The 14,976-nt window shown below is 59.3% G+C and overlaps 4 protein-coding genes across 4 annotated transcripts; 3 read left to right on the forward strand and 1 right to left on the reverse strand.

Moving 5' to 3' along the window:
* Nucleotides 1–215: 215 nt before the first annotated feature.
* Nucleotides 216–2,589, forward strand: BXZ73DRAFT_91486 (cytochrome P450; the record flags this gene model as incomplete). Its single annotated transcript, XM_048025992.1, has 12 exons — nucleotides 216–287; nucleotides 435–524; nucleotides 577–660; nucleotides 718–829; nucleotides 885–1,024; nucleotides 1,090–1,220; nucleotides 1,375–1,516; nucleotides 1,576–1,679; nucleotides 1,737–1,763; nucleotides 1,817–2,256; nucleotides 2,347–2,435; nucleotides 2,527–2,589. 12 exons carry the CDS (start codon nucleotides 216–218, stop codon nucleotides 2,587–2,589), a joined length of 1,494 nt encoding a protein of 497 aa, XP_047875246.1.
* Nucleotides 2,590–3,891: 1,302 nt separating this feature from the next.
* Nucleotides 3,892–6,180, reverse strand: BXZ73DRAFT_103982 (uncharacterized protein; the record flags this gene model as incomplete). The annotated part of the gene is made up of 19 exons (XM_048015768.1): nucleotides 3,892–4,029; nucleotides 4,092–4,206; nucleotides 4,272–4,354; nucleotides 4,412–4,439; nucleotides 4,508–4,520; nucleotides 4,573–4,619; nucleotides 4,675–4,775; nucleotides 4,841–4,880; nucleotides 4,947–4,962; nucleotides 5,032–5,043; nucleotides 5,123–5,147; nucleotides 5,201–5,235; nucleotides 5,304–5,355; nucleotides 5,413–5,430; nucleotides 5,487–5,559; nucleotides 5,614–5,655; nucleotides 5,724–5,737; nucleotides 5,788–5,866; nucleotides 6,068–6,180. 19 exons carry the CDS (start codon nucleotides 6,178–6,180, stop codon nucleotides 3,892–3,894), a joined length of 1,044 nt encoding a protein of 347 aa, XP_047875247.1.
* A 2,287-nt stretch (nucleotides 6,181–8,467) lies between these two features.
* Nucleotides 8,468–11,023, forward strand: BXZ73DRAFT_91487 (uncharacterized protein; the record flags this gene model as incomplete). Its single annotated transcript, XM_048025993.1, has 12 exons — nucleotides 8,468–8,616; nucleotides 8,643–9,034; nucleotides 9,315–9,483; nucleotides 9,555–9,808; nucleotides 9,864–9,974; nucleotides 10,028–10,129; nucleotides 10,187–10,359; nucleotides 10,445–10,534; nucleotides 10,591–10,614; nucleotides 10,679–10,738; nucleotides 10,788–10,955; nucleotides 11,006–11,023. 12 exons carry the CDS (start codon nucleotides 8,468–8,470, stop codon nucleotides 11,021–11,023), a joined length of 1,710 nt encoding a protein of 569 aa, XP_047875248.1.
* A 1,592-nt stretch (nucleotides 11,024–12,615) lies between these two features.
* BXZ73DRAFT_103984 (uncharacterized protein) lies at nucleotides 12,616–14,491 on the forward strand (the record flags this gene model as incomplete). The annotated part of the gene is made up of 3 exons (XM_048015769.1): nucleotides 12,616–13,839; nucleotides 13,904–14,405; nucleotides 14,457–14,491. The coding sequence occupies 3 exons, from the start codon at nucleotides 12,616–12,618 to the stop codon at nucleotides 14,489–14,491; spliced, it is 1,761 nt and encodes a 586-aa protein (XP_047875249.1).
* Nucleotides 14,492–14,976: the final 485 nt, after the last annotated feature.

Below are 14,976 nucleotides of genomic sequence, written 5' to 3' on the forward strand. Positions count from 1 at the left end.
CTCTTCGCCTTATGCTTCGTATCAAGATCTGGGCGAGGCATGCGGACCGGCTAGCTTCTCAGCCATCCTCGGACTGAGGCCGGCTTCATGCTCCGACAGACAGACCGCATCCGGAAGAGCTTCGTTGGATGAAGGACAGACCACGCGACGACGAGTGTCCCTACATAAGCCTGCTGCTCCACGACTCCCATACCTCCAGTTCTCTCTCTTTCGACATGGACCACCCATACCTCATCGCGCTCTTGTTCTCCATTGTGGGCTACGGCTGGTACCTCCAACGCGATCTGGTACGTTCTATGTGTACCACACTGGCCATGGCTCATCGTACATCCCTGTTAGATCCCCAAGGACCGTCTTCCGCCCATGGTTGAGATACCGGTGGGTCGCTGGTGTGTGGTGTCTGTACGATGCCCCCGACGCTCACACGCTGCCAGGCGGAGGATATCTTTAAGAGACCGCGCGAAGCATACGGAGAGGCATTTGCCGCACACGGCCCTGTCATCGGCGTCCGGCGGAAGGGTAACGTAAGTGCCATCGGGGCTCTTTCCCGGTCACAGCTTATGATAGTGTTTGCAGCTGGAGTACATCGTGAATCACGAGTACGCCCGATACGTGCTCACGTGCGACCGCCTCTTCAGCTTCGAACGAGGTTCTGCCGCCGTGCGTTCTGTGTCTCGCACTTCGCTTCTCCCTTTAGCTCACCATGCGCTTGCATAGATCATGAACCTCCAGCCTCTCATGGCCTTCACAGAAGGCGCGCTTTTCCGCGACCTGCAGGACTTCGTCAGGGACGGTATTGTGAATCGCATCGATGAAATAGTCGAGAGGAGTAAGCTTCTGTCAAATGCTTTTTCCTCTGCCTTTTGACGTTTTGCACGTAATAGTATGGCCTCTCTTCCAACGCGACACGAAAGAGTTCATACAAATGTCGATCGCGGGCGCGAAAGACGGGAAACACCCCAATTGCCACGACCATTACCACAACACGATCGCAGAGACCACTCTGATTCTGCTTCTGGGACAGGTCAGTTGAGAATGAATAGTTTCCTGCAGATCGCGGTGAGCAAGGAACTGATAATTTTGTGTTAGGATTATGTCAACGACCACAATCTGGCGACCATCGAAGACGTGTCAAACTGCATGGCCGAACTTACGGGGCAGTACCAGAATTTCTCGCTGGTGGGCAGATATCTCCCCTACCTCTGGATTCTGTATACCTGGTGAGAATTTTCGCCGGCTCGCACTTCTCTCCTTCGTCTTCCCTGCGTCCGGTACCTCTGACGGCATTACGTGCCGATCGATACCCGGCCCCACATGTCCGAGACGGGCCCGTATGACGGCTCTGGCTGACGAATACATTGTATTCCTCCGCAGGGTGAAAGTCATTCTCATCCGCATTCCGCTCGGCTTCTTCCGCACCTTCGGCCCACAAGTCTGGCGCGACATCGATCAATACGAACGACTGATGTCTGAGGCTGAGCGCTCCGGCGGCGCATCTCTGCTAAAAATGAGGTTCGTACGTTGCTCAATCCATCCTTTGGCTCTTCGCTTACTCTTTGTGTCGCGCGACCCAAGCCCAAGAGTGTTCTTTACCTCATCACCAAAACGTACTACCGAGCGAACGGCGGGAAAAGCATCGGCTGGGCGCGGCGGGTATATATCGCAGTCCTCCTACTTTGGTGAGTGGTGCCCCGCCTTCTCCATGGCGCCGCTCACGCCTTGCCATTTTCTGACAGTCTGATCTTTGCTGCCGTACACACAACGTAGGCCCTGTTCATAGCGTGCACTCAGGCTCTGAGCTTACCACCATCGATAGCACCGTCGTCTCCCAGTGGGTCCTCTGCCAGCTCGCCACCCGCCCGGAGTACCTCGAGCCTCTCCGACAAGAGCTCTCCGAGGTGCTCGAAGAGGACGACACCGGCGCGCTGCGCCTCACCGCGCGCTCCTTACGGCACGCCCGCCTCATGGACTCGTTCATCCGTGAGGTGATGCGCCTGAAAGGCGACACAATCGCCGCGATGCGCTACACGACGTGCGACGTCCCGCTCGGCGACGTCGTCATCCCCAAGGGCTCGTTCGTCACCGTGCTGGCGACGACGGTGCATGAGAACCCGGACGTGTTCGGCGACGCCCCGCGCGACTTCAACGGCTTCCAATGGGCCGACTCGGGCAAGGAGGCGGTCATGACCGGGCCTGCGCACATCGTCTTTGGGCTCGGCCGCTTCGCGTGCCCCGGGCGCGTGCTCGCTGTCAACGGTGAGCGATTATCTGCCCGCTCGCCCGCCACACGCACGACGCTCACCCTCATGCCGCCGGCGACCACGCGGTCCGCGCCTGAACTCACAGAGATCAAGCTGATCGTGATGTCGCTCATCGCGCGTGCGACGCCGTCGCTGCTCGAGGGCAAGTTCGAGGTCGCAGACCCGCTCAACACGGTGCGTGCGCGCTCGCCGGCGACCATCCCCGTCCCCGCCCCCGTTCCGTGCGTCCGCGCGCTGCCGGCATCTGACGGCGTGCTCCCCGCAGGTGACGCAGCCGCCGAAGGGCACGCTCGTCTTTTCCCCGATCGGGAAGACGTTTCTGCAGTGATGATCCCCGGGGGACCCTGGACGTGGCGACCGTACGTCGCGCTCGCTTCGCCTTCCCCGCATCGACGCGGGGGGAGGCCTCCGTCGTCGTCATCCGCCTCCTGCTCTGCCTCAATGCATCCCGGGCCCCGGGCCCGCGGGTCGACCAATCGCTGGACCTCTGTTCGGCTTTGCTCACGTACTTCTGACCTCGAACGCATCCCCGTCCGCAGCCCTGTTTTATAAGTTTTCTATTCTTTCTGTCTGTCGTGTTCTGATATCCAATGTACTCTGTTCCCGCGCCGAGCGTACCGTCTGGGGGCGAGTACGCCCAAATGTGTATGTATGTTTATGCTTCCCATTCACCGCTCCCGGCCATGCGTGGTGCAGCGTGCGTTCCGCGTCCCGTTCACCACTCCGTTTGGAGTACTCGCCTAGACACGCTTCCTCCCGCTCCCCATACCCCTCAAGCGACCGAGAACCTAAGACCGTCCACGAGGGTGCATACAGGGAAGCGTGCCGGCCTCCTTCTGCATGTGAGGTGCCCGTTCAGATGCATCGGAGCATGGAGCCCCAAGGGATGGACAGACGAGTGCGTATCCCAAGGATCGCATACGGCGTAAGGAGCATGTGCTTGTACGTGCACGAGAACAAGGCGGGATCTCCAATACTTCTCAGTCGGATTTCAAAATCTCTTCCGCGTTGTTTGGCCGTTACCCACACCTCCTATTTCCGAACGCTAATCGGAACATATGGCATGTCAGTATACTGCATGTCATAGAACAATGACAAACGATGCGCCAAATGCATCTCATCACCAATAAACTTGGAACTGGATTGAAGGTCGATCGACAATTTTCAGCCAAGTTGACACTCGGCGGGCGGCCTCACGGGCTCTGTGTCGAGACGGCTACGACTCGGGCTCTCTCCTGGAGTCGCAAGAGATCGTGTGATTGAGTAGATGATAATGTACGAGGTGGAGGGGTGTGAGCGTCCCGAGTGAGCGTAGCGCAATAGTACATACATTCCGCCTCCCAGACGAGGTAGCAGTGAGAGGCAGCGAGGCGTGCTCGGCAAGGAACGCAACAGAATTCGGCCAGGCCCGACCATGACGGACGCCGGCCGCGAACAAAGCCGGCGCCCGGAAACGCGCCTCTGATAACGGATAGGCTCGTCGAAAGCGACAGCCCCCAGCATCAGGGGCGTGCGGAACGGGCGGGCCACCGTCGGACACCAGCATACGCGCGTGCGCCGTTCGATTTCCGAGCGGCCGAGGTGTCCTACGCGTCGCGCGCGCGGACATGCGGACGCACTAGAGAGCGCCTCACGCGTCGTACGGCGCGGTCTTGCTCCCGCGGCCGTCGTACTCGTCCGCGTCGTCGTCGGCGACCTCGGTGACGACCTTGAGCTCGATCTGACCGCCGGAGGCGGTCTGGCTGTACGGGAACCCGCCGTTCGAGACCTGCGGCAGTGCGGGGGCGTCAGCGCGCCGACGACGAGAGCGGGTGAGGGGGGCGGACGCACGTGCACGCTCGGCTGCGGGTGGTGGATGCGGACGGAGGCGCCGCTGAAGCCGTGGAAGGGCGAGGTCTCGCACGTGCCATCGTCCATGATCCCGAGGGACTTGCGGGTGTTCAGCCTGCGCGCGAGGGGGCGGTCTAGTAAGCCTCGGGTGGGCGGTGGGAGGTGTCATGGGGGACGTACGCGACGAGGAAGGTGTTGGCGTACAGCTTGGTGAGCACGCAGGAGAGCGCGGCGTAGATGAAGTTGTCGGGGTATTTGATCGACTGTGCACCGATGGACGTCAGATCGACTTCTGACAATGCGATGGGACGAGCGCGTACGAAGGAGACGTTTAGGATGTGGACGACGCTGCATGAAGTGGAGCGCGGAAGTCATCAGAAAAATGCCGCTAAGTGCATGAGATATCGCGAATTCACCATGTCGTCATACCTGCATTTGTCAATCTAAAGCCAGGACACAGAAATGAGAATATGGCACGTACCTGAGCTGATCGCGTAGGTGATGAGTGTGTCGAGCATGGTGTTGGTTCTGTAGCCCCATCGTGTAAATATGACGTGCGTTCCCTAAAATATTGAATGCGTACTTGTTCATCCCAGCACGGCTAGTGTGGAGGACATAGATGAGGGTCGACGTGATCATCAGGTCCCCGCCCATCTGGATGGACGATCCAACAGTGGCAAGCCACTGTCGTAAGAAACGATGGGCGTCAGAAGGGATATACCTCATGGTTCAAAGTGCAAGTTACGAACCGAAAACCCGAGGGATTCTGTTATGTTGGGTGCCCGGAACCTGCGGCATATCCGTACCAGTAGTGAGAAAGCCGAAATGTTATGAGGAACCCGGAGAACCACCGACATCTTCACAGCCAGGGCTAATCAGGAAAAAGACACAGGTCAGCTTCCGGATTACTGGGTGTGCGTAAAAGGAGGCCGACACTCACCACTAAAGCAGCCTAGTAGACAGCGAGATAATACCACACATAGTTCAGCATTGGCATGTCAAGCCGAACGAGCCACGCGGAATGTTCTCACCAACGTTGCCTATGATAAGAATGATCTTTTCGAAGAGTGTGAGCAGGTGCGGAGACGCAGAATACGCATGCCACTTACGGCGACCGCTACAACGGGTCGGAACTTCGGTGCGACTACGATGTGAGATCGGCGATCAGTTCTACAATTAATCTCGAGGCGTCGAAGAGCCGGATCGACATACTCAACCATACCCGACGAGCGAAAAAGCTCTGGGACAAAAGGGCCGCGACGGACTGCAAATCTAAAGTTCAGCGCAAACGCCATTTACGCCGGGTTGATGCGATTCTTACACCAGGAACAGGCAGCAGCTGCGGCAGAAAAGTGCCATGAGCTAGGGCTGAGTCCAGACGCGGCGAGAACTCACGTCAAGCGACCACACCGGGGGGCTGACGAAGAAATACGTCGAATCCCAGTACTTAGTCACCAGGTAAAAGTAACTAGCGCGGACGAGGTCGGCCACAAGCACTTTGACGGTTCAACCCGGGACTTACGAAGTGTGACAGATGAGCGCCGAAGTGAAAGTTTCCAAAAATCTGTCAAGTGTCAGATGTCCATGTCAGCGTAACATCCCATTCCGTCGGTGTCTGACGAATGCACGCACACCACTACGGCCACCTAGTAGAGACGTTTGTCAGCGCTCATCGATCCACGTGCATCGCACGTACCCATATCTTGAGCAGCTTTTGGTCCTTGGGGAAAGCCCGGTAGTATTGGAACGTCTGGCTGATGAGCATCCCGTTCAGCCTGCGGGGACGAGGCGTCAGCACGTGATGGGCGTCAATCTCATGCCACGCCGCCGGCTTCTCGCGCGGACTTCGCGACTATCGCGCGACTCTCCCGACTTCCGACGTCCGGGCGGTCCCGTACAACAAGGCTGGTGCATGGACGGCGCCACGACATTATCGTAGCGCGCGAGAAAATAGCGGAAGACACGACGCGACGTACAGGAGGCTGAAGACGACCCCCACGAGCCACGCGCCGAGGGTGTTGTCGAGCGCGATGGTGGAGAGCGCCGCGAGCGCCGCGGCGGCGTCAGCGTCGCTCGAGTTAGTGGACATTGTCCAATGTCGCGGGCGTCGGGCTTCGTTAAGCCTGGGTTGACGGGTCGGCGGTCGATCGCGTGGAAGACGATAAGGAGCGGGAGCGCAGCGCGCGAGGGGCAGCGCGTGCAAGAGCGAAGGACGGCAGTGCGGGGGGAGGGAAGGGGAGGGAGGCACGGTCGTCGAAACTTCCGCATGGGTGAGCTCGCGGATCGCTACATATACTGCGCAGCCGCCGACAAAAGGGTCTCTGTCGTCGCTTGGGTAAGGTTCACGGGATGCGTAAGAGCTATCAGGGACGGACCGAAGAGCTCGCGCTAGCCCAGCGGCGGCGTAGCGCACACATTTGGCACGGAGGAACGCCGTGGGCAAAAACTGCGAATGTGGGAAGATAGAACTTCCCCCGGGGAACAGCGGTACCTAGACAAGACGCGGCACCGGTGCATGTTCCATGACACGGGTAGAGTGTTGCAGCGGAGGGCAGCGTGAGTACCTTAAGTTCCGATGTTGGATGCGGGCCAAAGTATGCAGCTCGGGTCGGATGAGCTATGCGAGCAATACGCGTTAGAGTTAAAGGCAATACTTCATCTGTGCGCTTCTGATATTTAGACTTTGTCTAGAAGTTCGCTAGTCGTCAAGATGGGGTCCCGTCGGCGGCGAAGTTTGCGCGCTCTTAGGCTTCTCGTTGAATTCAAACAACCAATGCTGATGGAACGGCAAGAAGTTGTAAGTGCTGCCGAGTCCAACGAAGGTTCAGCATGTGCGTAAAATTAATGTGAAGTGTCAGCATGTGTTGCTTTGAGGGCAGCTCAAACGGATGCAAAGGGGACTGGAGGTTTCGCGGGGAAGGACGCTATCGTCGCTGCCGCGTCGGGGAGCATCAGGCACTCACCATATAAGGGGGATGTTTGATCCAGGTAAATATAACGTTCTCATCTACCGTGGGCGGGTCTGAGCTCTGGTTATCAGAGCTCTCTCTCTCCGACCCTTGATCGCATGACGTTGTGACTTAAGTTTGAAAATGCAGCTGAAAGCACACTTACCTTCGCGCGAGTGGCAGGGGGTGAACCGTGATGCATACGTGCACCAGCCACCTCGTTGTGAAGGTAAATGGTAGAGAGTCTCCGGCCCGCTAGCCGCAGGACTTGACATACTCAACGAGTTGGAGCTGCGATGAGATCCCATAAAGCAGGAGATTTTCGACGGAGATGGTAGGAGGTGCTCCCATCAGGTGAGCGCTACCCGGAACGCTCCGGCCTTCCGCGTTTGGACTCCGCCGCGCCGGCACCACCAGACCACCGACTTTCAAGCTGCGCTGATCCATGGCTGCGCTAATCTATCGTTGTATCCCCAGGTGAGACCTGCGGCATGCTCGCAACAGAGCGGACATTTGCAAGTCCGACCTTATCAATAATTCTCATCTCGAACAAGCTCAGGTTGCTCACCCGTAGGTTTGAATATATTTGACCTGGCGTGCTGTGTGTTATAAACCGCACGAGGACAACACGCATGGTCAGCTGGTGGTAGCCAAGTGGGGTGCGGAATCTGGAGACAAGACCACATGTACTCACCTTGTCCAGTCGTTCGCACGATGGTGCAACTGGGTGTTGATCGGTCTTCCGACGCCGCGAGATCTTGATTCGGTAGCGGTTTCGACGCTCTGCGCGTGTCGTACTCACCGACCATAGCTCGAAGGCAACCGCACTCAAAGTGGCCGCAAGTGAAGTATTTCCAGTATATGTAGAACGAGCGTCGTGCAGCGTGCGCAAGCTCGGCGCAGTGGAACACGATCACGTGTTTATATTGTCGACGCGTTCCACAAGTATCTGGTGTTAACCGTGGATATGGTCGCGCCTTCAATCGTCTGAAAAGCATTCAGCTGCAGTGTGCTTGGCATTCGGAACGAGGGATGATGGCAATTGGAGATGCGCCTGTGCTGAACCACACTCGTTCCTGGCGCAACCTGACAACGGATCCACCGCGTTGGGAGGGATCCTCGAGGAACCGATACACTTTGAATACCTGGGAGTGGGCTTTGGCCATCCTGCGTGGTGGTGCAGCAGCGTATCGGGGACATGGCGAGCAGGAAAGGAAGGGCGCGGACGTGATGCCTGGAAAGAAGCTCGATCAGGCCCCATGAATAGCGCTGCTCAAGCGCCCACCGCACATGCTGCAGTCGACAGGCCAGTGCCAGGCCTTTTCCTCCGCACTTCCACCTCCATCTCTTCTCCCTTTATCGTCGTCCGCCACAACGACACACTCGTTTTCCTCGGTGCTGGCCTCTTCTTTCCCTTCATTTCCTGCCATGCCTCGCGAGAACAGCTTCAGCGACTCTGAGGGCCGCTCCCTCACCCCCGACCCCGAAGACGGCATGGCCACGTCCCCCACATGGGATGGACAGACCGCAGAACGGGCCCCGTGGTCACCACCACGCCGGCCATGGCTTACGCCGCCGTCCAGCAGCACCGTAGCATCTCCAGGCGCTCCCTCGCCGCCCCCACCTCCCCCGCGCGCCCGACCGCCTACCCCTCCCAGACGCCGAAGGACCGCTTCCGGGCGACGGTGCGCAAGGTGATGGCGATGAGCCGCACGTCGTCCCTCATGGCCCGTCGCGGGGTCGGCGCGGAGCCCGGCGTGGACCCGCGGCGCGCGAGCGCGTTCGTCAACTACGGGCACATCCGCCAGCAGTGCCTGATCGAGGTCAACGACTACTCGACGTTCCGGACGAGCTTCGGGCGGATGACGAACGCCGAGTTCATCCGCCTCCTCAACGACGAGGGCGCGAGCAAGCGCGAGCCCTGGGTCAAGGTCCGCTGGATCAACATTGGCGGCATCAGCTGGGACGTGATCAGCGCGCTCGCGCTCAAGTACGGTGCGTGCCCATTCCTTTCGTCTTTCCGCTTGTTTTTTCGTATGTTTCCTGCGAGCCCCGCACATCTGTGGGGTAGGGGTTGGGCGTGGGCACTCTGGGCGTCGCGTCTATGCGGCTTAGGCACCGTCTCGCGATCAGCAGGAGGCAATACGCATTACCTTGTGATTATCCCACCGCCCTCCCCCCGGCGTGACGTTTTTTTCGTGACGGGAGCCTGCACGCCGCATGTTCTCACCCGTCGGACTCGGTCCCTGACGCTGACATGCGCCGTTACCGACAGACCTCCATCCGCTTGCGCTCGAAGATGTGCTCACGCAGCGCGGGCACGCGCGCTCCAAAACGGACTACTATCCTCAGCACCTCTTCATCCGCATGCTCTGCCACACGCTCGGCGCCGAGGAGGAGGCGACGACGCTCGAGACGACGATCTCGAGCCTGCCGCGCTCCGCGTCCCCGGCCCGATCGGCGACGACGACGAGTACGAGGACGAGGAGGTCGACGAGAAGACGATGCACGGCAGCGCGGACCGCGCCAAGTTCGCGAGCATGGGCCACGCCGGCGGGCTGCGGTACCGGGGGCGGCGGGCGGACGTCGAGCAGGCGGGGCCGACGGGCGCGCGGTTCGGCGGGATGGCGGAGAGCGAGCAGGCGCAGAAGAACGCGCGGAACCGGAAGCTGGTCAAGGAGCTCACCCGGGGCGACCGCGTGAACGTGCAGATCCGGCCGATGTGCCTGTTCCTGTTCAAGGACGGGACCGTCATCTCGATCCACAAGGGTGCGTCGTATGCGCTGCCTGGCTGTATGCGCTGCGGGGCTGACGGGGCGCATAGACAACACCCTCAACTTCACGGCACCGATCACGGAGCGGTTGAGGCAGCGGGACACGGGGCTGCGGACGACGGCGGACCCGTCGATGCTGGTCCAGTCGCTGCTTGACCTCGGTGAGTTGATTGCCTGCTACTTCAGGATGTTGACTGAAATCTCTTGGGGATAGTGGTCGACTCGGCGATGGAGGTGGTGGAGGAGTACCAGGGGAGGATTCTGAAGGTCGAGCAGGCGGTCCTACTGAAGCCCAGCATGAAGACGGTCCGGAGACGTGAGTCTCTTTCCCCGTGTGTTGTCACCCGAATGGCGCGCTCACCGCGCTGTGCAGTCCATATCCTCCAGGGCGACCTCATCCTCCACAAGCGCACTCTCGAGCCAATCAAGACCGTCATCTATGGTCTCCGTCGGTACGATGTTGACCGTGCGATGGCGTTGAGGGAGCACGCGGATGCGAACGTGAAGGAAGAGGGTTACATGAGCCATAAGGCGAAGATCTACCTGGTGGGTCCTCTCGTTCTTTACTTGGTATCCTGCGTGCTCATCGGGTCGCCCCTCGGTCCCTTCTACTTGCATGATTTTCGTGCAGGCTGATGTCCACGACCACATGGAGTATATCCTCACCAGTCTGGACATGATCGCGGGGATCACCGAGAACCTGATTAATTACACGTTCAACGTGAGTGGATACTTCCTGTGACAGAGCAACACGCAACCTAACTGTGGCCTCTGCAGATGGCGTCATATGAGATGAACGAAGTGATGTGGGTGCAACGTACCTTACAATCTGCGAATGGGCGAACTGACCACCTCCGTTCCCCAGGCGCCGACTGACCCTCGCGACAATCATTTCCTTCCTCTCACACTGCTCACTGGGTACTTCGTAAGTCACCAACTTGACTTCTCGAGCAGGCACTCAGACGGCTCCGCAGGGTATGAACTTCGATCCAATGTGGTCCGTGATGGAAAACAGCGACCTCCTTTTCTGGGAGATCGCGCTGCCGCTCATGGCAGTGGTCATCCCTCTGTTCTTGTTCAACGACTTCAAGCGGATGGCGCACTACATCGAGAAGCGGCTGACGCGGCGCGCCGTCGTCAAGGTACGTAGTGTGTTCTTCGCCGTCGATCGTTCACTGAGCTGTCTTTGTAGTCCTTCAAGAGGGCGTAGATGATCGACTATCGTGCCTTCGACCGTCTCCGCGCGTCCTTCCTGTGACATACCGGGCCCCCACTGGACACCACCTGTTTCACTCGGTCGCTTGCATCCCCCTCGACGTCGACCCCCGTTCCCGGAACTTCACGACCTTTCACGCCCCCACGTTCGGTCAAAATCTCAACTATCTGCGCTCAATCTATAATCTATACCGGTGCTCGCCGTGCCCATTGGCTTTGTGATATCGGACCCATATGTACATGGTTCTTGTGTGTTCCGAGTTCTGCCACTCCTTGCCCTGCCCTGCTTACATTACACTATCCTGTCGCTATGCTTTGCTCGCCTTCCTGTACTCTTACTCCTCACCCCACCCCTGCGCTCACTCGTTTGGTTTTGTACCCCTGGAACGTGGACCTCTGACTATAGATTTAAGCGGTGCTCCGCGACCACACCATCACTTTGGCGGATGGATATGCCGCCAGGTAATCTCGGACACCAAATCAGAGACCCTAAAAGACTCTGCGAATACATCTTTTCAGATGGGTCTGTCGCCGAGTGCATGTACGATGCGCACACCACCTCCTTGGACGGGTTTGGTGGGGGCTGGTTACTCTATGTGGACAGTCTCGGGCGGGGAGGTGATGAAGACCCTCGTACCTGTGCGCAGAGCTTCTTGCTGCAAGAAGTCGGGATCCTGGTTTGTCCCGTGTGGCTAGGGACGACCGGAACACCTGCAGCAGATTCTTCGACTCGCTGTCACCGCACTTAGCCTCGCCGCCACGCCTGCTCGTGGAAGAACCACACACCTGTTCGAGCCCATGCTCACGGCGGCACTCGCCAGAGACCTGGCAAACGTGATCCCCTCCAGCGCGAGTCGCTCCGCAAAGTCCGCGTTCTCGCTCAGAAAGCCGTAACATGGGTGTACAGCATACTCGACGTGGACGGTGTATGCGCCCAAAAATTGCGAACGCGTATGTACCTCCGCACGGGTTCCGTGGCGCACTTCCACGATCGTGTCTATGCGCAGCGGGTAAAGTCCATCTCTTGAGGACAACATGCGGATACAGTAGCGGAAGAACTCACGTGGCCCTCCGCGGACGACGCGGGTCTGATGCAATACACCTCATCCGCCTACATCCGCGCTTCAACCCCCCGTGAAGGTCTCTGCCGTGAGGAAGGGCGTACGAGCTTGACAGAAAACGAGTGCGTGTCCACGTCGCTTAACACCGTAACGGTCTTGACCACGAGCTTCCGTGTGGTGCGTATCACGCGGCATGCGATCTCGCCGCCAGAGAGAGGAACGTGTCGTGCTCGGAGGTGTATTTTGAAAGACAAGACTTAAGCTTACCGGTTTGCAATGACATATAGGAGCGACTAACGGATATCCCCCTGCAGCACCTCGATCTGCCCATCTGCAGGGGGTCACGGGGCTATTGGTGTGAGCCGACGACGGTCGTGGCCGATGTAAAAGATGAACAGTCCGGAAGGCCCTGGACGGCGCGGGCTACGTTTTAGATTAGATTAGATCAGGCGTCGCCAGCTCATCGATATGGAGCACAACGTCCGCAGGAAAGAGGTTGTCCAGCACTCGCCGCTCGCAGCCCAGGATGGCGCTCGGACCGCGTCTGCGCGAAGACGAGCTGGACCAGATCCTCAGCTTCCTCGACCGCCAAGATGCGCTTTCCGTCGCTCTCACCTCCAAAGCGCTCTACGTCCTCGCCATGCCATATATCATCGCCTACGCCCGCCTACCCGAACACCCCACTATGGCTCGGTTTTCAAACGAGAACTACTTCCTCCTTGCCCACGACACTTTCCTTCCAAACCCTCGCTCAAACTACGCTTGGCACTTCAACTTACCTGGCCACAAGGCCGCCAGTGGGGGCAACCTATGGGACTCCCGTCGAGGACGCAAGCGCCACGTTGGCCGGGTCCTTACGGTGCTCAAAAGACTCCCTCATCTGCGCTGCGTAACCATACCAGCTACTGAAGAATACGTGCAACGAGCTCCCCTCATTCTGGACATCCTCGCCACCTTGCCTCACCTAACCGCCCTTTGGCTCCTCCACGCGTCCACACTCACGGTCGGTTTACTACCCACGGCGCTCGCCCCACTCACCTCTACCCTCCGTCACCTCTTAATCTCCTTAGAAGGGACCGACACCCCTATTCCCACCAGCCACTTCTCGCGCCTCTTCCGCGCACTTTCCGCCCTCCCTTGCCTCACCAAGCTGGCCATCACCTCCGTCTACACGTGGGATCAGCTGCTCGCCGACTACCACCCTGGGTCCCCGTTCCCCCTCTTTGCGCCCCTCCCAAACGTCCGCCACCTCACTTTGCTCTCATGCCCGATGGAGATCGTCCCGTTCTGCCCACACGTCACCGACCTCCACGTTGAGCAGCATAATGCGTCTCTCGAACTAGCCCTCACCCGGCACGAGTGGCCGGCCCTCCGCACGCTCACATGCGAGCTCCCGATGATCGGAACTCCCCCGAAGCCTCCTGCCCCGTCCTCCTTACTGTACCGCCCACCGCCCCACGTCGGCCGGCTTTGCGTACCAGAGGGCATACCGGTCGTGCTGAACGCGTCCGACCTGGAGCTGGGGAAGGAGTGGGCGCTCAGTGCCCCTCTTGGGAGTTTCCTTGAGCTGCTCTCGGGCGTGGTGTCCGGCCTGGAGCTGCCTGTGTCCGTGGAAGCCGCGGAACCGTCTCGTACGCGCACGGATCCGGAGAGGCCGCTGTTGTGGCCGCGGATGGCCGGCCGTCTGCGGACACTGCACCTCACCATCGCGTGCGACATGAAGTGCCCGAGCGTGTTCTCGGAGCTGATGGTGCGTTCCTCGTCGTGAAGTTTGTCTCCTTAGATCCCTTGCATACTCACGTCTGTGCGCACAGACAGCGCTGGTCACTGTGCTTTCGACCGTCTCCCCCGTCTACTTCAACGCCACACTCGAGCCGAAGCCAATCCACCTCTACGGCGGTGACATCGCGACTCTGGAGAACGGTGACTTTGCCGTCGAGCTCGAACGCGTCCGCGCCCTCCGTGTGGCACTTCCGGCCGCTCTCGCAGACGCAGCGCCGACGCTCCGCGTCCTCGGCTTGGGATCCTGCGCGGTCTCTGAGGAGATGCTCGCCCAGATCGAGGAACGCGCTTCGAGTTCTCAGGACGAAGGCACGCGCGGCGACGCAGAAGCAGACCAAGACGCGCAGACGTCGAGCGCCCTGTGCGCGGCGTTGCAGCGCATCGCGCAAGAGCCGCTCAGCCGCGTCCATCGGTGGTGGTGGATCGAGCGCGGTGCAGGTTCAGTCGGCGCCGTCGAGATCTGGCGTGAGGTCGGGGAGCGGGCGCGCGGGATGGCTGAGCAGGAGGGTTTCGATCCCGACACCGGCTTCGACGGTGAGTCGTTTCTGGGCGGCTGCGCCGGTCGGTGACGAGCATTTTTTGCAGGGTTCTTCTCCAAAAGGTGGATCTACGAACCATAAGTTGAATCCTCTCCGCTCCACGCGATCTCGTATCACAATGTTTCTTCGGTAGTCGCACGCGTCGTTCTGATTTCGGGCTTCGACCGCGTATGTGCGGGAGACCGAGGTCTCTATCTGCTTGTTACTAGCTGTGACGAGGTATGTTCTGGTATTCCTTGTGTATACCGCGCTCGCATACAGATACCCCTACGTAGTCTGACTGGGTCTCGTTTTGTCGGACCTCTGCGATGCGTCAATTCGAGTGCTCGACGTGGCCGTGCTGAGGTCAGGGAGTGAGAGGGAGAGAGCAAACACAACGATCGTTTCGACGCAATATTTTTGGCCCACCCGAAGACAAGCGGAACAAACGGAACAGGCGGATGTCAATGTGCGGAAGCAGATGGTGAGATTGGGCGGTCTAAGACGCGTTGGTGGTCAGGCACACGCGCAACTGCGCACTGCAAGGACGCCTGCGTGAGGCATGACTCGGCCTGGCCAGCAGCACC

This window comes from Epithele typhae (genome assembly GCF_022376455.1).
Source record: "Epithele typhae strain CBS 203.58 chromosome Unknown BXZ73scaffold_46, whole genome shotgun sequence".
In the NCBI taxonomy this organism is placed as follows: domain Eukaryota; kingdom Fungi; phylum Basidiomycota; class Agaricomycetes; order Polyporales; family Epitheliaceae; genus Epithele; species Epithele typhae.